We start from the raw sequence: 25883 nt of genomic DNA on the forward strand, positions 1-25883 counted from the left end.
CTTGGAGGGCACTCTAAGAGTACGCTTAGCCGAGTTAAGCGCTCTTCGCAGCTAAAGAGTCTTACATCAAGAGTGCTCTATAAAGAGTGCTATAGCCCGATCGCTGATTTATTTATATAGTTAGTCAGTTTGTTTATTGAATTCGGATATCGGTTCGAGTGGTTCAGAGTAGCGCGTTTCGGGTTCTTGATTTTGAGTGGGTGGCTTTATTTACGGCAAGTTTTTTTTTTCGCGTCGGGTCGCGGTTGTTGTGGTCCGTATACCTTTTTGAATGGATTAACAGATCGGACTTTGGTGGTTGGTTTTTGTTTCATACAAAGGGATCGTTTTCTCGCGGTCCTGGAGTCCATGTCTGCAGGTGGGTACCACATAACCATTTCATAATAGTCGCATCTACATATAATAATGTTTGAAATACTGAAAAAGTGCCAAATCGGCGAAAAAGAAATTGCAACAACTCAACAGTCATATAGTCTGTTCACGATCTTTTGGGATCAACTCTATCCGTGGAATTTTGACATTATACCGCCTGTACCGGGTGACAAAATAAAACATAATAAGACTCATAATCTGATTTTCTCAATATTTAAGGTTAGGAACGAGAATTTGAAAAACGGTTTTCACTGGCCTATTTGGATGTTATTTGGCTACATTTTCATAAAGAAAAAGTCATATCATTCCGTTTGTTTTTTTTTTGGAATTTGAGTCATGTTGTCAAAATTAGCCCCCTGGCGGAGAAAGATTCAACTAAATTAACTAAGAAGTTAAAGCAGGTTATTGCAAAAACAATTGAACACCTCACGCCATCTTTGTTTTTGAAATAACAAAAATTTATTTTTTACGAAAATGATAGATAACTTGGTTCGCTTTAAAAATGAAAAAACTCTAGTTTATTGTGCAAAATTTATAGAAAATGCAAGTTAAAAATTTAAGATAGCAGTTAGGGCCTCTGGTGGTCGTTTTTAGAACTTGAAAATATTTTCCAGCGATTCTTCATGGCCGATTTACCTAAAAAAATTTTTACCCCAAAATCATACGACGAACGGTTCCCGAGATATGGTCGAGGAACAGTCTTATTGGGTCAGCCGGTACATTTTTCCGTCGATCATGTATTAATAGCGTTTTTTAATGAACGATAACGAATACAAAACCATTCATTAATGAGTCCTATTAATGCATGATTTTTCAATTCTTTTACTTTAATGCACAATTTTATCATATAGGCAACCAAATACGCTCATAGTATAGTTCCATCCTTCATATTTGTATTAAACAGAGAGAAATAGACGCACATTATTTAGTTGACATCCATCATTAACGACAGAACTAAACGGTCACTGTCATTGTCAAGGGTGCCTATGATTTCGGTGTGATTACAATTTTACTCTTTACAATCATTTAATATGATTTACAACTGTAGGTATTAACCAATGAATAAAAAAAATGTAAACATAGCAGGAAGGAGCAATAGCAATCAAAGAGGGGGACAGAAACAAGGGGGAGGCGGGGGGAGTAATATGGCGGCCGTCAACTTCCGGTTGGCACTATCAGATCTAAATTTAATCTTGTCCACTGTACAACTTAATTTAAATTTGCAAAACTCAATTGTTAAAGAACCACAAACAAACAAAACAAACTAACACTATACTACAACAAATACAAACAACAAATTTTTGCGGGTTTGAAACTCCAAACTTTCAATGACTGCGTCAATTCAACTGCGCAGTAGACGAATGCGCAATCAACTTCCGTCCCCCTCGCTTAATGCACAAACGGGTTATAATTTGTATTATTGTTACCTCCTGATACTTGTTCTTTTTACTCATTGGTATTAACTATAACGGTACTTTTAAGCAAGTTTTGTAGTTTTGTAGCTTTATGGAGTGGTATTTGACAGTTACCACCATTGTGACAGTTTTAAAATGTTAAAAATAAGCGTGTTAACTCTGAAAATTTAACATGAAGCTATAAAAAACGTTTAACACCAAGTTAAACGTTTTTCTAGTGTTTTAATAGCTCTATGGATCCAGTTTTGCCAGTTGACACAGCACAGTACTGTACTGATTGTATTTGCCTTTAAACAATTTTTTTATTAGTTTGATTGGCGTTTCAAGATATAAGAGATACTCCCTCTGGTGATCAGTTTTGGAAACAGTATCGGGCATTCCAGCTGTCATTTATCCGTTTGTTTACGTTGATGAGGAATTTTTAAAAAAAATTTTAAAGTGCTTTTTTTGTACTTATTTTACCTAATTTAAGGTACTTTGGTATAAATATGTCCTTTGCTGTGCATTGGAACCCTCCTGGAGCAAAATAAAAAAATGCCAAATTGCACTCAATTTTTGAATGATTGTAACATTTTTATTTGAACTCTTATAGATTTCACTAAAACGCTATTAGAAAGAGGATAAAAAATACTGCAAAATGAGCCAAAACTGGCCTCTCTAGCTCTTCATGTTGCCGGGATATTTACATTCAAAAAGTTAAGTTTTTTTAATTAATCATATTTCTATAATCTCCTTGCGTTTCTCAAAATCCAAAAACCAATTAGATTGTAGGAAAAGAAACGTCTATCATACTAACAAAGATTATGCAACTATAAGCTTTTAGGACGTTTTATAATTCTTTTTATAGGTACGCGTAAATAAAGTAACCTTAGATGGTAAAACTGGTGTTTTACCCATTAAATCAATACAATAACGTATAGCGTTACATGTGTTTGAACTGGAGCAAAATACACACCCTGCTCAATTGCAACGGTCGTAAGATGTCATAGAGCAGTATGTAACCATTTTGTTGGTTTTTTTCTAGGTGGCAACTACGGGGAAGGTCCCGTGGTGCCGGTGGACCGAGGAGCCGGCGGTACAAGCGATCTGCACGGGTTATTGCCCGAGCTCAATGGGGTCGAACTGGCAATGAGCTTAAGCCCCAAGGGTCATCTGGGCCAGGGTTCGTTAAGTCATTTGCACCAATTGCACCATTCGACACCGTTCAGCGTCACTGACATTTTAAGTCCCATCGAGGAATCGTATCGTAAATTGGAGTTGGCCAATCCGCCGTCACCTTACAGGTAATCTTATCATCTATAGTGGTTTGAATTAAGTGTGGAAAGATATACAAGTGGGCGTGGGAAATAAAAAATGACAATTGACAGTTTGGTACTAAACGACAAGTGTGCGTGTGTCGGCAAGACCCCATTTGTTTTGACGCTCCATGAGTTGAAAAGAGACAAAATCAAAAATAATTTCAACTGTCAAATTACGGCACTACATCACGCTCTATGGTGCGTCAACTAAAATGTGATTGGTTCGATCGATATTAGGCAACCATTGTGAAATGTCACTAAGTTGTCATGGATAGGATTCTTATGAATTGCTTTAAAACAATTATTTTCCATACGCGTTAAATTTATATAGAAATAATAATATTATCGTGTAGTTTTGTCTGTTCCTAGATCGACGTCTAGCGGGAGTAGTATTAACTCACCCGGTGCTACCGGTACTTCCTCATCGGGGGCGGCTTGCAGCATGAATGGTGGTTATCCAGTCATGGGGCAGTTTGGCGGCGGCCAGTACTGCCCTGTCTCCGAAAACTTGGGTTTGCCGCCGCATTACTCTTCCGGTTGGTACCAGAGCTCGGCCGCTGATCCTCGATTTGCAAGTAAGTTTATGCATTCAAATCGTTTATAAAACGAGAATATTAATGACACTGACACTTGAACCGGATAACGCTCCGTCGTGGTTTTGACAAAACCTTGTGACAGAACAAATGATCACGTGACCTTTTTAATGTCAAACCTAAATGTTGGTTCTGTTGTTATCAAGTTCCAAGTTAGGACACATTTTTTCTGCACGTCGATGTTGAGGTTTCAAAATTGAAAAAAAATGTTTTGTTGAAATCCTGGTATTATCAGCTAAGATGTTCAACTAGAAGGCTTTGAAAAAGATATTTTCAACGCTTTCTAGATGAAGTTTTGAAATAGCACAGATTGACACCTGTCATGTGTCAAGGTTTTTTTAATGTCAATAATACAGATGTAAAGTGATTTAATACATACCAGGTGTCCAAGAGCACCCTGGACATAGGAGATTAACATGGGAAAACGGTTTTGATTTTTTTGCGCCTGTACGGTTGATTTGATTGAAAAATCGTAATAATGAAAGTTGTAGTACCTATCACGGACTAGTTTTCTGTATTTTTTTCAGATCTCTAATTTGAGCCCTTTTGTCGTAAAACACGAACAAAAATGCGAAAATTTAAACTTTTGGCCTGCACTGTATAGGCGGTTGCCGGGCAACGGGTAAACAGATCATTGTTGCTGGTACGGTTGCTCGACAACCGCCTATACAGTGCAGGTAAAAAGTTAAAATTTTCTCATTTTTGTTCGTGTTTTACGAAGAAAGGGCTCAAATTAGAGATCTGAAAAAAATACAGAAAACTAGTCCGTGATAGGTACTACAAGTTTCATTAATACGATTTTTCCATCAAATCGACCATACAGGCGCAAAAAAATCAAAACCGTTTTCCCATGTTAATCTCCTATGTCCAGGGTGCTCTTGGACACCTGGTATATCAATCTGTAATTCTTCTCTGACAGAATGTTAACACGGACACCTATTTATGTAACACAGATAAACAAAATTTCAACAGGGTTGTTCTGAATTTTCTAAATATTATAACCTAACTTTTGTATCGCATATTTTATATAGGCGCAGACAGGGGGCGTCGTATCGTTTTATTGCCTTTAATACGTTTCGGGGGTTCTTCCGACACGCCGTCGGTATTTAGTTACCAAAGCACCAGCGCTCACACATTCTTGCTAAGTGCCTGGATATCGATTACGTGCCTCGAATCTTTCCGGGCCGCAAAAGGGCACATAAACTATTCCAACTCGTCCATAACTAGGGTGTAACTTTAGACGATTGGTGAGAGAAATAGACGAATGAAATGTCAAGTGACTCGAATACGAAGTTAAGTGCCAATCTTAGGTTAGGTTTTATGTTATATTAGAGACTGGATACAAAGTATAATTTATAGTTGCGGTTTCAAAATAGTAAAAACTTACAGAGTGTATTAAATAAAAGCTACTGTGCTAAATTTAGTACTCACTCACAAACTGATTGACAAATAAAAAGGAGCCTAATAGACTATTCTCGATCATTCAAAATACTGAAAACATTTGTTTGCAGTGTTGCCAAGTTAAAATAATAATGTTTTAACAAAATGTTGTTTTAGACTCAGGATTGCTCTATACAGTTTTACAACTTTGTTCATGACATAGATAGTATAAACTCCCCTGAGCTATAGACCCGCATTTCCTCGAGGTAAATTTAAGATCGTGCGATGACGACGGAAAGCAGCTTCCCTCCATCAATCATCTTTCACTTCCTGTTTGCATACCGATATTCGTGTATCACGTCATTTATGCGTGTTACGGCATATTATGTCTTGTTATCGAATGATAAATCGTCCGATAAATCTTACTTGGTCTCGGATAAACAAGTGTTATTCCACCCCTCGCATTTTTTCCTGTTGTGTGGTATACAAATTTAAGGGTTGCTTAATACATTTTTTCTACTCCTACAAGGATATTGTTGGTTCATTCCTTAACAGTTTAAAAAACGGATAAGTATAGGCAATTGCCAACGGTTGAACGAATACAGAATCCTAGACAATCTTCAGCGTTGCTGAAAAAAATAGACCAATTACGACTAATCTTGAACGTAAACAAAATAATCCTTCTGATTGTCATCCTCACTGACAGTTGGCATCAAAACATTGCATTTTGGCTTATGTTTTGAGGCAATGAAAAAGCCGTTCAAGTTTCAGTTAGTGTTTAATCAAAGACTAAAAACATCAACTTTATTATACAGGTGTGGTAAATCCAAAAGCGACCATATTAAAACCGTGTAACGGACAGAGAAACGTAGGTTAATACGTAAGTATTCAATACCCTCGACAAACTTACTTACGGCGTTTGGCAACAGCGCGCTAAAAATATGGCCTATTTGATATTTTTTTTGTTTTCTGTCTTTCTCCCGCGCATGCAATTACCTACGTTTCTCTGTCCGTTACACACTATGGTCGTTTTTGGATTTACCACACCTGTATAATAAAGCAAATTTACAATTTACAATGAATCAAAACACCGCCTTCTTTACAAGAAAGCCTAGAATGTCATTTTAATGGCGGCGTTATCGGATTTTTTTTTGTACACAAACCTATGGAGATGCAGTAGAAAATATGTTTTTTTTTTATTTTTTCGTGTAGTTGATTAGAAGTTGTGAGTGAAAAATCAAAGAACGCTTCATTCCTGATCCAGATATGTATAGATATGGCTTTTTATATCCAATAAAGTCCAGCCAAAGCAAGTTTGGTTAGAACCCTTTGTCTTGGAAAGTACAACAAACTAATGTAAAAACTGCTCAATCAAAGAAAATTTGGAAATCCTTGAATCTAGGTAAGCAAAAGTGGTAAATGGGTTTTATATTATTACCAAGACCTTTCTTTTAAAATGTAAATGTGCCAATGAAACTTCTAAAAGCTGTCCTGTTTCTTCAGAGTAAACCTTTGTTGCTCTCAAAATGCAGGCGGCCTCAAAATTTAACTCACTTATGTATGTAAGAGGCAATAAGTTTACTGAATGAGAAAGCATATTGTACTTACCACTGAGTATTGTGTTGGAGTAAAATCATTCCAGTTCAAAGCTTTCAACCACTGTTGGGTTCGAGCAGGGTCTTTTGGAAAGGAAAGGACACTTTTAGGCCTTTCTCCAAATTGCTTTTACAATTTGGCAAACAACAAGTGTGACGGCATATTGTAGAGACAATAGAATTTAAGTTAAAAAACCAACAACAAATTATAGAACAATGAAGGAACAATAACAATAGTGATAACTGATAACACAATAAAATGAACACAAACTACACTTTCACTAGAACAACAAACATATAAACAACAATATATAATAGCAAACAAAAATTACTTTGGCAAGTAATCCCAAGTCTTGACTTTAAACTTTAAAAATTAATTTAATCATCCAAAAACTCAATTTCCACAATACAAACAAATGCAAACTGTCAATCCACCGCCCTCTGTACAAGAAAGCCAAGAAGGTGCATGCCAAAAATTCCAATATGGCCGAAATACTCGTTTGACAGTTTGCATTTATTTGTATTGTGGAAATTGAGTTTTTCGATGATTAAATTAATTTTTAAGGTTTAAAGTCAAGACTTGGGATTACTTGCCAAAGTAATTTTTGTTTGCTATTATATATTGTTGTTTATATGTATATTGTTCTAGTGAAAGTGTAGTTTGTGTTCATTTTATTGTGTTATCACTATTGTTATTGTTCCTTCATTGTTCTATAATTTGTGGTTGGTTTTTTAACTTAAATTCTATTGCCTCTACAATATGCCGTCCACTGGTTGTTTGCCAAATTTCTAAAAGCAATTTGGTGAAAGGCCCAAAAGTGTCAGTCTTTTACTTTCCAAAAGACCCTGCTCGAACCCAACAGTGGTTGAAAGCTTTGAAGTGGAATGATTTTACTCCAACACAATACTCAGTGGTAAGTACAACATGCTTTCTCATTCAGTAAACTTATTGCCTCTTACATACATTGGTATGTGACTTATGTGAGTTACATTTTGAGGCCGCCTGCATTTTGAGAACAACTCTGAAGAAACAGGACAGCTTTTAGAAGTTCCATTGGCACATTTACATTTTAAAAGAAAGGTCTGCTTGGTAATAATATAAAACCCATTTACCAGTTTTGCTTACCTAGATTCAAGGATTTCCAAATTTTCTTTGGTTTAGCAGTTTTTTCATTAGTTTGTTGTACTTTCCAAGACAAAGGGTTCTAACCAAACTTGCTTTGGCTGGACTTTATTGGGTATAAAAAGCCATATCTATACATATCTGGATCAGGAATGAAGCGTTCTTTGATTTTTCACTCACAACTTCTAATCAACTACACGAAAAAATAAAAAAAAAACATATTTTCTACTGCATCTCCATAGGTTTGTGTACAAAAAAAAATCCGATAACGCCGCCATTAAAAGTGACATTCTAGGCTTTCTTGTACAGAGGGCGGTGGTCAATCCCATATTTCGGCCATATTGGAATTTTTGGCATGCACCTTCTTGGCTTTCTTGTACAGAGGGCGGTGATCAAAACCATTCAACACCTCAACCTAAAGGACGAAGTTAATCAGCTGTCACCCGGTGACAATCCGGTACACCGCGGTCAAACTTTGGCTGCGTCAAAAGTGATAATGTAAACACGGAAACGTTTCAAACATTGAGAGTATATTTGTGTGAAATTTGGTAAGTAATTCCAATTTGTCGTAGAAAAAATAGCCTGGAAAACTCGGACGAATTGTCCATATCGCCCTCGTCCGATTGGGACATTTTTTTCACCCTTGTTGTACAATACACTATTCTATGCCACTTATTTTAGTCTTAAATTCAGTTCGAAAGCACGTATTTATCTAAGCGACCCCTAAGTTTTGCGTGTGGACGTGTAGGGAAAAAGGACATTGTCAAAATAAATATTTTCTTTCGATATATTTTGCTTGCTGTTCATTTATCTGTCCAATAACAGTCTTCAAACTTAATAGAAGAGATCTATTTCGCGCAACTAACAGTTTTGCAAATTAAGCTTATTAGGTACTGTTAATGAGTTAAGTTCCTAGAAGCAATAGAATGCACTTTGTAATTTTTTATTTAACTATCTATTTTCAGTATTTTATAATAATAATTATGCTCAGTGAATTAATGAGCAGGATTTAAACTAGTTGAAACACACTACTTGTATCTAACAAGTTGCATCTTGAATGCCTACTTGAAACGTTTAAGGAGAAGTAAAAGCTATTTATTGGCAATAATAGCTTTGCTAGTAGGTTTAATGAGCTTTGGAGGATCAAACTTGATGCACTTTTCTCAATTATACATCCTCTCTAAAGAACGTTTTTAATTGCCTGTACCAGATTATAAAAATCTAATTTTTCTATGAATATCATTCCGACGATTTTACAGCTAATTTAACCTAGATCTGGCTTCGATTATAATCCTTTTGTCTGCGACCACATGAAATAATAATATCGGTCGCCCCCATCATCGGAGGAAGCGGAGCCCCAAACGAAAACAAACCGGGAACAAAAGAGCTATTCAGGTGCGTTTAGCAGAGAATATTACACTCGGGGCCTGGGGGTTAAATTGTTCGAAAAGACGTCTTTGCTTAAATCAACATGCCCGACAATTCAGCTCGAATAAAACCGAAATTTAAATCCGATTATAGTCGGCTTTCTCACTTCCAAAATTATTTTTAAGGTTCGGCGTTTGTACAAGTTTTTACCTAACAAATTTGCTCAAACTGTTTTCAGCTTTGACCTATCTTAACCCATATATTTTGATTTTTGTATGTAAAATTGGAATTTTATACATTTGTAGATTATTATCAAGGACGGTAAACAGTAAAGGATTGCTTAATCCCATAAGAAATATTTTTTGGCAGGAAATTCAAAATGGCGGCCTGCGACGCCATTTCGTCTGCCATTTCTTGAAACTACGTGAAATTTCCTTTACAATGAGGTGCAAGTCAATATTTTGACAGGAAATTCAAAATCGCGGCCTGCGACGCCATTTTGTCTGTCATTTCTTGAAACTACGTGAAATTTCCTTTACAATGAGGTGCAAGTCAATATTTTGACAGAAAATTCAAAATGGCGGCCTGGAACGCCATTTTGTCTGTCATTTCTTGAAACTACGTGAAATTTCCTTCAGAATGAGGTGCAAGTCAATATTTTGACAGAAAATTCAAAATGGCGGCCTGGAACCGTCAAAAAATACAACTTTTTTATTTGTCAAGTTACAGTTGACGTCTCGGTGTCATTTTATGTTAAAATTTCCCGGAAAAGACGCTGGTGTAGTCGGTTTTTTGATATCTCAAAAACTAACAGAGTTAGACCTAAAATTTAACATTTTAACCATTTCTTTGCCAGGAACTCGGCCGGATTAAGAGATACATGAAATCTGACTAAAAAATATTTACAATATAATATGTGATATTATGGTAAGGAAATTTGACGCCCTCTAGCCGCCAAACGGGGTTATCAATCAACTCATGTGGGGGTATTTTTGGAAAGCTTGAAATCTGTTCTATATTTTGTTTTCTATGCTATTTTGACGTAACTTGTCAAATAAGGGAGTAATTTAGGGTCAAAGCAACGAATAGGACGATTGCGATCTAGTTGACTGTTGATATCTCTGGGATAAAGAACGGAACTGACTGCATAATGTTTCAGAAATTATTTTTTTTTTTTAACTATTATAAGACATACATTGTTGTCAAATTTAGGGTTTTCAAAGCGTTTAAAGCTTAACAGATTGTACACGGTAATAATAATTACTACGAGATGCAATAGATTTCAAAGATGATTGAAATAAAACTTCAAAAATGAAGCATGGCATCGCGTTAAGTTTCCCTACCGAAAATTCAAATAGCAATAACAATTTAATCTTAATCCGAAGCCAAAGTTTGCTTAATACACACGGCGTACAATGGAAAGTCATTACGGGTAAGCAATTACGCATTCGTTGTATTTACCGAATGCTTAAAGCATGGCGGCGAGGGGGGCCAGTCGTTCGCTAGCTACTGTATTGTCGTAGGAATTCGAGTGCTGGGCAAACAAACGGGGCTCTCTCGCTCTGTGTATTTACGAGCCTGTCTGTCATGTCGAGGGCTCCGAACAGAAACGGATCTGCAGCCTGTTGGGTATCTCATCGCCTTGGACGGATCATTTTTCATTACTTTTCTGCTTGCCAAGACACGGGTCGACGTTCAAATTACTTTTTTCAAATCAAACTCCAAATTGATAGAAAACCATTCCAAATAGACACATTCGTATTATTCTCAACATAATGCGGGAAATTGTACTATTTTCGTGTGTAGAATAACAATAATTATTCTCTAAATGTATGGCAACTTAGCAAAACGTTGCCGGTCCATTCGGTTTAATTTTTGTTTGTTTAGTTAGTAAAATTGTGATCTAAATTTTGAACACGGTTTAAAGAACTAAATTGACTGTAAAACCCACTTGGAGTGACCGAATCATATTTTTAAGCACATTTTTCTAATTCTCATTAAATTGTCTATTTAATGACATAAAAAATCACTACAAAATCAAGTAAAGTCAGAGAGAAAAGGGGTGTCAAAATAAAAAATACCAAGACACAATTTGAAAGAAAAGTCAGGGGGACAAAATCGTCTGTAAAACCCACTTGGAGTAAGAAAATGACTATTTCAAGCAAATTTTTGAAATCCTCATTAAACTTCCTATCTGGTAACATAAAACAATACTACAAAATTTAATACAGTCAGGGGAAAAATGGATCTCAAAGTTTGAACTGCTAGTAACACCGTTTGAATAAACAGTCACGGACAAAATCGCTTGTAAAACCTACTTAGAGCGAGAAAATGACTGTTTTAAGTACATTTTTGGAATCCTCATTAAATTTCCTATTCAATAACATAAAAAAATACTACAAAATTTAGTACATTCAGAGAGAAAAGCGGTGTCAAAGTTTGAACTGTCAAAAACACAGTTTGAAAGGATAGTCAGGGACAAAATCGTCTGTAAAACCCACTTGTAGTAAGAAAATTACTGTTTTAAGCACATTTTTTAAATCCTTATTAAACTTTCTATCTGATAACATAAAACAACACTACAAAATTTAATACAGTCAGGGAAAAAATGGGTCTCAAAGTTTGAACTGCTAGTAACACCTTGAATAAACAGTCACGGACAAAATCGCTTGTAAAACCCACTTAGAGTGAGAAAATGACTGTTTTAAGTACATTTTTGGAATCCTCATTAAATTTCCTATTCAATAACATAAAAAAATACTTCAAAATTTAGTACAGTTAGGGAAAAAAGCGGTGTCAAAGTTTGAATTGTCAAAAACACAGTTTGAAAGGATAGTCAGGGACAAAATCGCCTGTAAAACCCACTTGGAATGAGAAAATGACTCTTTTAAGTATATTTTTGGAATCCTCATTAAATTCCCTTCAAATTTTTTAAAGATTGTGGCTTTTTTTATTTAATCCCCTATCGATTTCACCTAACCGTCATTATAAGACAGATTTACGTTAGTATTGTACTTGACTGTTGATATCTCTACGATACCATATCCTGATTTATTACGTTTAGCATCGATAATTCTTTAGTATTTTTCTACTACCATTTATATCGGTTCTATTTGTTAATATGGCTTTGTTGATGGAGGCAAAACAAGATTTCGTTAAAAATAACGGCAAATCCGTATGGTATACTACTTACTAAAAGCAGATTTGTTGCGCCATTTGGTAGGTGGACGTTATCGCTGTTCTTTATGGTAAATAATTTATGACAGCTGTATAATATCGACCACGCCTAATGAACAGTAAATACTACTTATCCCCATGAAGTATAGGAGACAAGCGAGGAGAGTCAATAAAACTTTTTAATAATTTAGAGTTGTCTTTGTTCTTTGGTGTAACAATTTGTGGTGGAAACCAGGTGGAAAGATGAAAATTACCTGCTTTTACTTTCCATCCGGGAAGAAACGTTTCAGCTTAAAATATTAAAGACAGAATAGCACAATAATGACGTTGTCAAGATTGTAAACAAATCACCAGTCGTTTATTGTGGTTGAAGTCATAACTACTCCTGTACACCTCTACCTTATTGTTAGAGACTATTAGCAATCAACATTTCAACTGAATGATTTATTAAAAGTTCGATGAAATTTTGATAAATGGTTGAAAATAAAATAGTATACAAACCACGGTAGAAAGTTTAATTTCTGTCTCGAGATAAAGTTGTACCTAATTTCTCGACAGAAATCAAATACTCTCCACCTGAGTATGTAATATACTATTTCTTGGGAAAAAACGTTAGCAAAACTGAATCAATAGGTATATAAAACGAGCATTTTTTTCAGTTTCCAGATTGATGGGCACAACAGCGGCATCGGCCAACATGGGGCACGGGCTGAACGCCGGGATGCCGGGTTTGGGGCCCTGCGCCGGCGTTTCCGACACCAAACCGATGCAATTCCCGTTGGCGCAACGGCGCAAGAGGCGGGTCCTCTTCACGCAAGCCCAGGTAAGTGGTGTACGGCCCCTTTTTTTGGGGCCGGCGCCCCCCCGTTGCTTAGGAACGCCGGCAATGGTCACATGTAATAAGCGAAAGTCCGGCCGGATGCCGACGGTAAATGTTGATCGCGGTCGCGATATTATACGGTTTAGGGGCTCTTTTAGATGGAAAAACGGAAGTAGTGTTTAAAGAACCATTTTTTTCTAAAACTTTAAAAAAAAAATGGTCACGTGACTGGTAACGTCAATTTTCTTACCTGCACATTGATGAGCGTCGGTAGTATTTTGAATTTTTTTCTTGGTAATTATTTTACTTTGACAGTTCCAATTTTAGAAGAAAGCTTAGTTGTAATTTTTCTCAAAATAGTAGTTACCTGACTATTGTGTTTCTATTGTAAACTATCTGTTTTTGCATATATTGGGTTGATTTAGCTACTTTCAAATTGCCCGCCAAAGCGATGATTCATTGTGTACTGTTTAATGACGTAACAAAACAGTATGGTGCAACGTTGTCACTGAAACTCTTCATAAACATGAGCATAGTTGTACAAATCTTAGTACATTGTTTACGGTTGTCTTTTAATTTTTGAGATATGAGAGAAATTTTTGAATATTCAGTATGAAATGAATTTTGTCTAAAACTAGCAATATTGATAGGTATACGATTAATCTCATTCCGTTTCTACAAATACTTGTGTAGTAAGTAGGTAAATGTTGAAAATGATTTCGTCAGAAAGGAAACTTACTTATTTTCATTCTTATATTCTTTCTGTATTCAATGTTTTCTGCTCTAAATTTTGATATTTTTTTAAATTTTCTCTTATTCTATCTTTTAAAACAACTGAGTCATTTGTTTCCAGGTTTATGAGTTGGAAAGGAGATTCAAGCAACAAAAGTACCTGTCGGCACCAGAACGGGAACATTTGGCGTCCTTAATTCATCTTACCCCAACTCAAGTAAGTTTAATTTTATGTTTTTAATATCAAATAATGTTGTGATTATAATACAAACTGATAACTCATTTGTGTCAAAAATTGGTTGCTGCTTTAGGAATAGTTTGGATATTGTACTTGTTATTTTTACTTGTCTTTAACATTTGGTTGGTTTTGAATTACAAACATCGGCATGTAGAAAAATCAATAGCAGAAATAAATACTTTTTCAGTTTATTGAATAGGAAATTTAATAAGGATTCTAAAAATGCGCTTAAAAGAGTCATTTTTTTACTTAAAATTATTCTCTAAAACCACGTGATGTCTGTCACTATTGTCAGAATTGTCAAAATTTGACTAGAATTTTCAAGAATTACATTTAACCACACTTTTCGAAACAAGAGGATTTTCTGAGATTAAACAGTTATTTTGACAATTGTCACTTCATAGTCTAGATAAATAGTCTTCTAAAATCACGTGACAACTGCCACTAACGTCAAAACTGTCAAACCATGCTCTAAAGTTGCAAAAATCAGGATTTAGAAACGTTTTCTTGCAGTATTTGATATAAAACGTGTTTCTGAGATTTAGGACAGTTATTTTGCCAATAGTCACGTGACTGTCTAACTAAATACTGTTCTACAATCACGTGACAACTGTCACTAACGTCAAAACTGTCAAACCACTCTCAAAAGTCGCAAAAATCAGGATTTAGAAACGTTTTCTTGCAGTATTTGATATAAAACGAGTTTTTGAGATTTATGACAGTTATTTTGCCAATTGTCACGTGACTGTCTAACTAAATTGTGTTCTACAATCACGTGATAACTGTCACTAACGTCAAAACTGTCAAAACATGCTCTAAAGTTGCAAAAATCATTGTTTAGAAACGTTTTCTTGCAGTATTCGATATAAAGAGTGTTTTTGAGATTTATGATTTTTGACAATGGTCACGTGACTGCCTAGCTAAATTATCCTTTAGAACCAGGTGATCTGTCACTAATATCAAAACTTAAAAACAATTTTTAATGAATAAATTTAAAATCTGTATTTTTGATGTACGGTTTTTATAGCAAGAATCAATGACTAAAATTTTTGACAACTATTAAAACACACCCTGTATAATAATGTGAAATGAATGAATTTGTTTTGATCTACCGTTTTATGACTGATATTTCTACCGCCATTTTGACTTGGCAACACTGCTGATAGCAATATTATATTTCATGTGAGTTTCTGCTATATTTGTAAAAAATATGAATATAAGTACTAAGAAGTGCATTTATGAACTTCTTTAAGGCCTTGTTGCACCACTATGGGTCATTTAGACTCAGAATGCAGTCTTCCTCAACGATTTAAAATGGAATTACAAATTAAATTAATCCACCATTAACCTACTAAACGTACTTTGTGAATTATTTTTCTTATACCTGAAAAATACCTTAAAACAACTAAAACTTACCTGTTTAAAATTTTTGTGCGAATCTCCTGTAAGGAGACGACTATAAACGTCAGGGGCAAACAAAAGGGGTTCGCAATTACCATAATCCCAGTTTGATAAGGATTTGCAGCGTCGACCAAAAATAAAGCCTCAAACTTAATCCGTTTTTAATGGTAAATAACGGCAATGAAGAGTGACGTTAAGCCTCAATCAAAATATTTTGTTGGGCCAATCATAACCGTGCGAGAATTTATTAAACACAGAGTGGCGCAAAAAGATGGGAACTTTTGAAGAAGATGATGTTTGTTTTGCCGGATGCATTCAGCAAGTCAATTTTTGAGAAAATTGTGCATGACCTGGTGCAAAGTGTCCCTATTACCCCTCGAGCAGAAACTGGACACTGGTATGGTGTCCTACCTTACTACTAAATAGTAAGGTTACTACCTTAGGGCTGCAGAGGACGTTGATGAAGAACAGCAGGATTTTGTTGTGCCCAGTAGCGGCAGTTCTCCTTGTTAACGTAGCCATTTAAGTGACAATGAGCTTCCACTGTTCCATGGCTACTAAACCCTCGCAGCGCTGCCAACATCACATCCAAAAGTTCCCATCTTTTTGCGCCACCCCGTATTATTATGACCTTTTCTTAACCGAATGTTTAATTTTTTTCCGCCATTTGCAGAGATTTTGGGTGTGTATGTGATATTGATCGGTGTGTAGTTTAAAGTAGAAAACGATTACTGATTGTGTTAAAAATGAGGTTTATTTTCGTTATGCCCCAACAGACATTCGAGTGGGTATTGTCCTGTAAAAACCAGCTGCGTAAGTGTTTTCTGGATGATGGGGAGGGAACGTGGGGTGACGTCAGAATGTAATTAGGTTAGTGTGAACGTTCACATCTAGAGCGTTATATTTTATATTACCAAGATACAAATAATATGTCTCTGATTTAAAAAACATTAAAATTGCATGCATTATGATAGCCCTAATATACAATGTGTGCCATTGCTATATCCATGCTGTATCAGCTGCATCTTCAGCTATGTCTCTAGTAAGTGTGAATTATATCAATGAAGGAATAGTAAATTTGAGAAAAACTTATTTTTGAGAATTTTATTTTCTAATAAATATAAAAATTGTTAATACACTACTTACGTAATTACGTACATATAGCTAGACTGACGTGATAATTGTCAAAATAACTATAATAATTCTCAGAAACACGTTTTATATCAAATACTGCAAGAAAACGTTTATAAATCCAGATTTGTTGTAATTTTTGAGCATCGTTTGACAGTTTTGACGTTAATGACCGTTTGTATTTAGGCCACGTGTTGCGATTGTAAAATGCACTGGCTTTATACCTACTAAAACAAATTGTAATTTTCGGAGCAATCCAACATTGCCATATCTCCAGCTTTTTTGAATTGTTTTTATAGTTTTCTGTCATATAAATGTAAAAATCGAATTGTTTGATTGAAACAGTTTACGAAAAAAGTGTCGATAAGTCGATCAATGGTCCCAACCAGGCACGTTAATACGTCATAGAAAGTAATGATGTGGGTGGATGTGCATTTGCTTCGGTGCTTTCATTCATATACCCGAACTGATCGACAAGTGGTGGGCCCTTATCTACACTCGTAATTGAGGAATAATTTACTCTCTTTTGGGGTTGTTATTTTTCGACTGGTATGCGCATGAAAGGGTCCCTGGAATCACGCTGCGTGATTTATCTCAATAGAATTATATGTTTATATAGAAACGCAGCATATAAAAGCGTGGGTTGCGTGCATTCCGATTCGATTCGAAAATCCTGTTGTTGTCATCACGTTTCCATCAGTTTAGTTCACCATCGTGGCCGTTTACAGTAGCTAAAAGGAAAACCCCATATACACTGGTTAAGTCGTACTATGCAAATGTGCACGTAAATCTAGACAAACATACCACCATATTCACTCGGTGAAATCTAGGTACTTCGAGGACAAATACACTTAAGAATGGTCAATAATGAAAAACAAATATAGCGTTTCCATTTATGTCTTGTGTACGTACTCGCAGTGCCGGATTGAGACATTAAGCTCATTAGGCTGAATAATTTGTAGCTTTAAAAATATTTGTTTTCACCGTATACGCCTAGCATTAATGATCATCGAAAGGTGATTTATAATTATAAGTAATGAGTATGATAATAATAGAGAACGAATGAAATCAGATTCAATATCGGGCAGATGTTGTGTAAAGTGAGAAGGTCGCGTATTCTTTACTACACCATCGGTGCAATTGTGAAAGTTAGCTGCACTACTTTAGAATTTTTTAAGCAACAAAAAGTAACGTTAATTAAGTGATATTTATTTGAAGAGCCTCTGGCAACACCTATTTCGACACAATCAGACCGTGGTGCGATTGAATAATTACCTGAGGATTACGTGCTCTCTCTGTTGTAACTGAGATGTAAAAATAATGAATACAAAAACCTCCTGGGTGAGGATGCTTACGCGGCTCTTAAAAAATCAAAAGCGCTTAAAAGCAGCATACTAATAGGGGACGGACCATGTGAAAAAGCTGGCACATATATTTTGCTATAAATAGGTAGCAGCGTGGACAAAGAAGAGTGGTCAACTTTCCTCGCAAGAAGTAATTAATGTCCATAAACACTCGTCAAGCTGAACGCGGAGCTTCATCCTACTAATCAAGAGTTCTTTAAACTGTTGACACAGTCCTGCTGCGGTCGCTACCGGCCATTGCAGTGCTGCTGTCGTTGCACTTGCAAGATGACCGTTTTTACAAATACGTTCAAATGACAGGGTCGGACTCTTCACGTCTTAACGCCACTTAATCATATAAGACCACAATTAGTAAAATTGCAATCATCGAGTTTAAACCAGAGATAAAGACCTTTATTTACAAAGCTTCTTATTGTTAAAGATATACAAAAACTAACAGACCGTTGCCAAATTGCAATTGCTGCAAATCCCCATACAAATTACGTATATTATCAAAAAAAAGAAAAAAACTACTTTTGATTTTCTTTATTGCGTTACGTTAGTGCAAGCACGCAGTGTTGCCAAGTTAAAAGATTTAATGGGGGTAGAATAATCAGTCAAAAAACGGTAGATCAAAATAAATTCATTCATTTTACATTATTATACAGGGTGTGTAGTCTTAATAGTTGTCAAAAACTTGCTCTTTGTCAAAATCCGTACATCTAAAATACAGATTTTTCATTATTTTATTAATAATTGTTTTTTAAGCTTTGACATTATTGACAGATATCACGTGGTTTAAAAGCATAATTTAGCTAGGCAGCCACGTGACCATTGTCAAAAATCATAAATCTCAAAAACACTCTGTATATCGAATACTGCAAGAAAACGTTTCTAAACTCTAATTTTTGCAACTTTAGTGCATGGTTTGACAGTTTTGACGTTAGTGACAGTTGTCACGTAATTGTAGAACACGAAAGAGAATTATGATAGTTATTTCGACAATTGTCACTTGACCGTCTAGCTAAATAGTGTTCTACAATCACGTGACAACTGTCACTAACGTTAAAACTGTCAAACCATGCTCAAAAGTTGCAAAAATAAGAGTTTAGAAACGTTTTCTTGCAGTATTTGATATACAACGTGTTTCTGAGAATTATGATACTTATTTTGACAATCATCACGTCATAGTCTAGCTAAATAGTTTTCTGAAATTACGACAATTTTTTTTTACTTATTTCACCTAACTTAAGGTGCTTTTGAATACGGTTTAAAGAACTAAATTGCCTGTAAAACCCACTTGCAGTGACCGAATCATATTTTTAAGCACATTTTTCTAATTCTCATTAAATTTTCAATCTAATGACTTAAAAAATCACTACAAAATCAAGTAAAGTCAAAGAGAAAAGGGGTGTCAAAATATAAAATACCAGAGACACAATTTGACAGAAAAGTCAGGGACAAAATCGCCTGTAAAACCCACTTGGAGTAAGAAAATGACTGTTTTATGCAAATTTTTGAAATCCTCATTAAACTTCCTATCTGGTAACATAAAACAACACTACAAAATTTAATACAGTCAGGGGAAAAATGGATCTCAAAGTTTGAACTGCCAAAAACACAGTTAGAAAGGATAGTCAGGAACAAAATCGCCTGTAAAACCCACTTGGAATGAGAAAATGACTGTTTTAAGTACATTTTTGGAATCTTCATTAAATTTCCTATTCAGTAACATAAAAAAAATACTACAAAATTTTGACAGTCAGGGAGAAAAGCGGTGTCAAAATTTGACCTGTCAGAAACACAGTTTGAAAGGATAGTCAAGGACAAAATCGTCTGTAAAACCCACTTGGAGTGAGAAAATTACTATTTTAAGTAAATTTCTGAAATCCTCATTAAATTTCCTATTCAGTAACATAAAAAAAATACTACAAAATTTTGACAGTCAGGGAGAAAAACGGTGTCAAAATTTGACCTGCCAGAAACACAGTTTGAAAGGATAGTCAAGGACAAAATCGTCTGTAAAACCCACTTGGAGTGAGAAAATTACTATTTTAAGTAAATTTTTGAAATCATTAAATTTAAAACTCTTATAGATTTCGCTAAAACGCCATTAGAAAGAGGATAAAAATACTACAAAATGAGCCAAAACTGGCCACTAATACGCTTCATTTTGAATCACTCTGTATGTATTTCCAAAATTATACAGTGGCTAGTTTGTGCATGGATCAATCACAAACAGTATTGCGATTTACGCAAATAGTGCACATCTGAACTTACAATAAACGAGTAATTTGACTCCATGACGTAATTTTGTCACTCAACCTACGCATATGATGATGTAACCTCTATTTTACTGGCTCCTGGAAGAAATTAGTTGGTTCCCTTAATTTTTTTCCATCTGTATACAAAGACTGGAAGTAAATTGTAATGATTTACTAGTGAATTACCTTTAACCAACCCTCCTGTTAGGGTGCACAAAGCACCCCTGCGGACCAACTTATTAGCTACATGATTGCGTTACAATCAGGCTCAATCGTTATTGCCTCGGGGGTCGTTAGTTACTTACCTTTTCGACAGTGACTGGATAAATAATTGCGCTTTAGTTACGGGTGTAGGAAATTTGTAATTTTGCTTTTTAGTAGTCGTGGGTAGATCGCACATTTTAATAGAAATTTGTTGTTACAGGTGAAAATCTGGTTTCAAAACCACAGGTACAAGTGCAAGAGACAGGCCAAAGAAAAGGCGATGGCCGAACAAAACCAACACAACCAGGTAACATACCTTTCGTATTCGCTCGGTCCTAGAATAACAGAAATCCCATTCATTTAGTGGTAAGAATGGAATTATCGTAGCGAGAAATGTTTTCAAAAGAAATGATGGTGAAATACCTTAATCCTATTTCAATTTGACTTCTATTGAATTAACTATTATCGAAACGCTTCTCGGGTTTTTAGAGACAATTTTATTCAAACAATGTTACATCTCTCCATATTAGTTTAAAGTGTAATGTCTTTTTTTCGTCACAACATACTCGTAGTATATGAAGCAACTCCACCATCCATTTAGCATAATAACCACTTCGTCGCATGCCTAATTGAATCAAAAACGATAAATTATTACATGTCCCCTTTAGTGTTTTCCTGTACGGATGCAAACATTACTTTTATTTGCCACTAACCAACGAGGTCAATAAATGTTGTCTCTATCCTCGATTATACCGTTGAATACTTTAAATCAGTTTATGACACGAAATTTGGACAAAAAAAAATTCCTGCAGCATCACTAAGCCGAAATTCAAACATCGTCGAGTTACACAGCGAATATGGAGGCCCGTTCTTGAACAAACATACATTGTTCCGAACCTACACACGGGTTATGTTATGTTCGTTTTGGTCTTTTGTCAACAGAGTGTCTTATATAAACACGACTAGGTCTGCTGACGATATTATTATAATCGATTCTTTTGTAGACGATTCAATATTCTCGAAATTATCAACGGTATAAGAAGAGAGTACAATTATTATTACAAACCAATGCTCTAGCTGGACGAAGATGACATGTGTTCGTAAAACTGATATGTGACGGAATTTTATGGGGGGTCATGTGACCAGTTGGTGATGACACCACATCTGACTCCCTCCCAACCCTTAAATGATAGAATTTTCCCAAAAGCGTTGCCAGAAATCACTAAAATTCCACAGATTTTTGCTTGAATAATTTTACTTTCTTCAAATTCCACTCAAAATGCAATTATTATGTATACTCAACGTGGATTTTGCCTTGAATAGTAAAACCGTTTTTAGAATAAGTCACAAACTTATAAAACTTAATTTTTTTTTTACTTTACTAGTTTTATAGTGAAATAGCATTTGTCTCATCTGTCAACTGTAAAAAATCTCGTGAAGCTCTATAAAACAGTGTTTATGTGATTTTTAACAGGTTGTACTAGTTTTAAGAATGTTTTATCACTTTCTTATCATTTTATAGTTTTAGAGAGAAGATTTTTATTCAAGTTTATTACAGATGGAATGTGAAAAAATAGTGCATGATTTGACAGTTTTGACATCTGTGACAGATGTCACGTGATTGTAGAACACTATTTAGCTAGACGATCACGTGACAATTGTCAAAATAACTGTCATAATTCTCAGAAACACTTTTTATATCAAATACTACAAGAAAACGTTTATAAATCCTGATTTTTGCAACTTTTGAGCATGGTTTGACAGTTTTGACGTTATTGACAGTTGTCACGTAATTTCAGAAGACTATTTAGCGAGACTATGAAGTGACAATTGTCAAAATGTCATAATTCTCAGAAACACGTTTTATATCAAATAATGCAAGAAAACGTATATAAATCCAGATTTTTGCAACTTTTGAGCATGGTTTGACAGTTTTGACGTTAGTGACAGTTGTCACGTGATTGTAGAACACTATTTGACTAGACGGGTACGTGACAATTGTCCAAATAACTATCATAATTCTCAGAAACACGTTTTATATCGAATATTGCAAGAAAACGTTTAGAAATCCTGATTTTGCAACTTTTGAGCACAGTTTGACAGTTTTGACGTTAGTGACAGTTGTCACGTAATTTCAGAAGACTATTTAGCGAGACTATGAAGTGACAATTGTCAAAATAACTGTTATAATTCTTAGAAACACTTTTGAGCATATTTTGATGATTTTGACGTAAGTGACAGTTGTCACGTGATTGTAGAACACTATTTAGCTAGACGATCACGTGGCAATTGTCAAAATAACTATCATAATTCTCAGAAACACGTTTTATATCAAAAACTGCAAGAAAACGTTTCTAAACTCTGATTTTTGCAACTTTAGAGCATGGTTTGACAGTTTTAACGTTATTGACAGTTGTCACGTGATTTCAGAAGACTATTTAGCGTAATATACAAATGACCTTGTTATTGTTACAGTCATCCAGTTCACCAAGAAGAGTGGCCGTACCCGTTCTAGTCAAAGACGGTAAACCGTGCTCGGGCAGCAGCAATCAAACTAGTTCGACGTCATCGGGCGGACAATCAAACGCGGACCAATCGCGCGGCGTACAGCAAAGCGCCGCGTGTCAATCGAGCCAGGCACAGGCTCAGTGCATGGCCAATAGCGGACTCGCGATGGCCTATGGCCGACAACAAACCAATTATCAGCAACAGTGTAGTGCGTATTTGCCGTTACAGGCCAGAGCGTGGTAGTGCCACGAGCAGTACGGGTTAGTCTATAACAGTGATATGTAAACGTCGTTTTTTTCTTTTTTAAATTAAAAAATAGACTCGAAATTCGTGACGTTTCGTTTCGTTCTATATCGGACTACCCGTGCTTTTCCGTAGTTTTTGTTGGTTAATAGCTGTTGATGTTGTACTATAGTTTAGTGAAAATTGAATGTTTGAATAACAGTCTAAAACGTTAGAAAAGTACATTAAGTTTAATCTAGAACATGCGTAGTTGGTATAAGTTGTTGTGAGGTAACATTTAAAATGGACACAGTAATTGTAAATTTATTTTATTAAAAGCTTTAATTTGTGTGTATATCTCTAGTAGGGTTTATAATTAAGATTAAAATTGGCAAAAAATAATACTTATTTATTTCTTTCTGTTGTATATTTTGCACACAAATTGGAAGGTCAATTAAAACAAAACCACTTTCATTTTGTTTGTCAAAATTTAAATCAGTGTTGCCATCGTTAAACAAGTTTAATTAAAACTGAGATTTTCTCTAAATATATTTCACTGAGCTTAAAGCAAAGCTTGATGTAATTCAGTAAACTGGTAGGTATTTTGTAAAAGTGCTACTTAAGCGTTCTTGTGTTATAAATTAAACACTATACACATAACCTAACACACATACTTATTGTGCTATGATCTCTCTTGATGCTGAAAACAGGGTTTTGAATACATAATTATCTATAATTAAGAGTAGAAGGCAATATAAGTTTCTATCGTACAAAGTTCGTTTATCCTGTCACTGATGATCATATCTGGTATACTTTTTGCGTCCACTGATATAGTATTCTCTCTGTCTAGTGTAAATATGTAATTAGTAATAAATAGACTATATTTATATGTAAGTTCTTTAGCATTCCATTTATTATGTATTATTGTAAATATACACAAAAATCACACGTATTACCCATGTATTTATAATGTCTTGAACAAATTGTACAGTAAAGCTGTTAGAGTTATTCATGTGGGATGGCACAATATACTGTAACTGTGTTTATAATAACTTTAAATGAAAATAATAAATTTATTGAACTTAAATTTGTTGGTTCATTTTATTTCCAAAACGTCGGCAATGTTGCCAGGCCTACCGTTAAAACGGTATATCTACCGTTCTCCTGTTTTTTGTATATAATCTACCGTTTTTATTTACGTTATTGCCATTATGTTGGTTGTGAAACTTTTCATATACCTTTTTCAATTTATTGAATAGGAGATTTAATAAGGATTCTAAAAATGCGCTTAAAACAGTCATTTATTTTCTTGCTCCCAATTATTCTCTAAAACCACGTGATGTCTGTCACTATTGTCAGAATTGTCGAAATTTTACTAGAATTTGCAAGAATTACATTTTAACACAGTTTTCGAAACAAGACGATTTTCTGAGATTTAGTAGTTATTTTGACAATTATCACTTCATAGTTTAGTTAAATAGTCTTCTGAAATCACGGGACAACTGTCAATAACGTCAAAACTGTCAAACTGTGCTCAAAAGTTGCAAAAATTAGAGTTTAGAAACGTTCTCTTGCAGTATTTGATCTAAAACGTGTTTCTGAGAATTATGACAGTTATTTTGACAATTATCACTTCATAGTATAGCTAAATAGTCTTCTGAAATTACGTGACAACTGCCACTAACGTCAAAACTGTCAAACTGTGCTCAAAAGTTGCAAAAATCAGGATTTATAAACGTTTTCTTGCAGTATTTGATATAAAACGTGTTTCTGAGAATTTTGATAGTTATTTTGACAATTGTCACGTGACCGTCTAGCTAAATATTGTTCTACAATCACGTGACAACTGTCACTAACGTCAAAACATGCTCAAAAGTTGCAAAAATCTGGATTTATAAACGTTTATGTTTAAATTACATTTAAAAGTGTCATGTGACGTCTTCAAGTTGGTCACATGACCACTTCAGTGATTAAAACTTTGTAACCTGTCAACTGTCAAATGTTAAGTCTCTCTCTTCCTATCTTATGTAATTTTAGCAGTTCTTTACCTGTATACACTGACAGCAAAAAATATTTCTGAATAATAATTAGTCAAACTTATTTATACCACTCTAATATGCATTCTACATTCGTTATTAGACTGAAACTGAACCGACTAAGTCTGTCCGGTCATTCTGAATGGAACAAAGGTGTTCGTTTAGCTCGATAAGCGTACGTTTTCAGTGACATTTTAATGAGACCTGATGAAGCCTTAATACTGCCACAAATTTGGTTGATAGCGCCACCTCTTGTTCCCAGTGCAATTATGCTCGTTGACGTCTGCCACCCAGTTGGTAATGAGGTACCACCCACAGAGAGTGAAGATGACTTGCTGAATAACGGACAAATACCTGAAGAAAGACGTCAACGTAAAAGGTAAGGGGGTGTGCCTTTTTTTCTTGAATAAACACCGGGATTAACCCGAATTTTGGCTTTTCGAATGTTTTTTTGACTGGTGTAGTTGATATTTGTTTGATTTTATGCTGAAGTTAGGATTCTTCTCAACAAGAGGATTGTAAAGTGTTACATAAACAGCTGCCATTAACATTTAATCAGGATCGCAGTTCTTAAGTCAATCCCTCAAATTATGAGGATTGAACTATGATTGATGAAAATTAAAAGTTTCTAGTTTATTAAAATCCATTAGAACTATGAAGCTT

The 25883-nt window shown here is 35.0% G+C and overlaps 2 protein-coding genes and 1 long non-coding RNA gene across 3 annotated transcripts in view; 2 read left to right on the forward strand and 1 right to left on the reverse strand.

Moving 5' to 3' along the window:
* Positions 1-23535, forward strand: LOC145724770 (thyroid transcription factor 1-like). The gene is made up of 7 exons (XM_081973196.1): positions 1-358; positions 2812-3070; positions 3455-3660; positions 12981-13144; positions 13995-14090; positions 20675-20761; positions 22930-23535. The coding sequence occupies exons 1-7, from the start codon at positions 349-351 to the stop codon at positions 23203-23205; spliced, it is 1098 nt and encodes a 365-aa protein (XP_081829322.1). The 5' UTR covers positions 1-348; the 3' UTR covers positions 23206-23535.
* Dpm1 (Dolichyl-phosphate mannosyltransferase subunit 1) overlaps positions 1-25883 on the forward strand; it is a 48293-nt gene that overhangs the window by 579 nt on the left and 21831 nt on the right. The window lies entirely within an intron of this gene.
* LOC145724771 (uncharacterized) overlaps positions 20929-25883 on the reverse strand; it is a 14283-nt gene continuing 9328 nt past the window's right edge. The window contains exon 2 of the long non-coding RNA XR_014177081.1: positions 20929-21079. This is a non-coding gene — a long non-coding RNA (uncharacterized LOC145724771). The remainder of the gene's footprint in view (positions 21080-25883) is intronic.

This window comes from Ips typographus, linkage group LG2, assembly GCF_016097725.1.
Source record: "Ips typographus isolate SLU linkage group LG2, UJ_Ityp_2.0, whole genome shotgun sequence".
Lineage (NCBI taxonomy): Eukaryota > Metazoa > Arthropoda > Insecta > Coleoptera > Curculionidae > Ips > Ips typographus.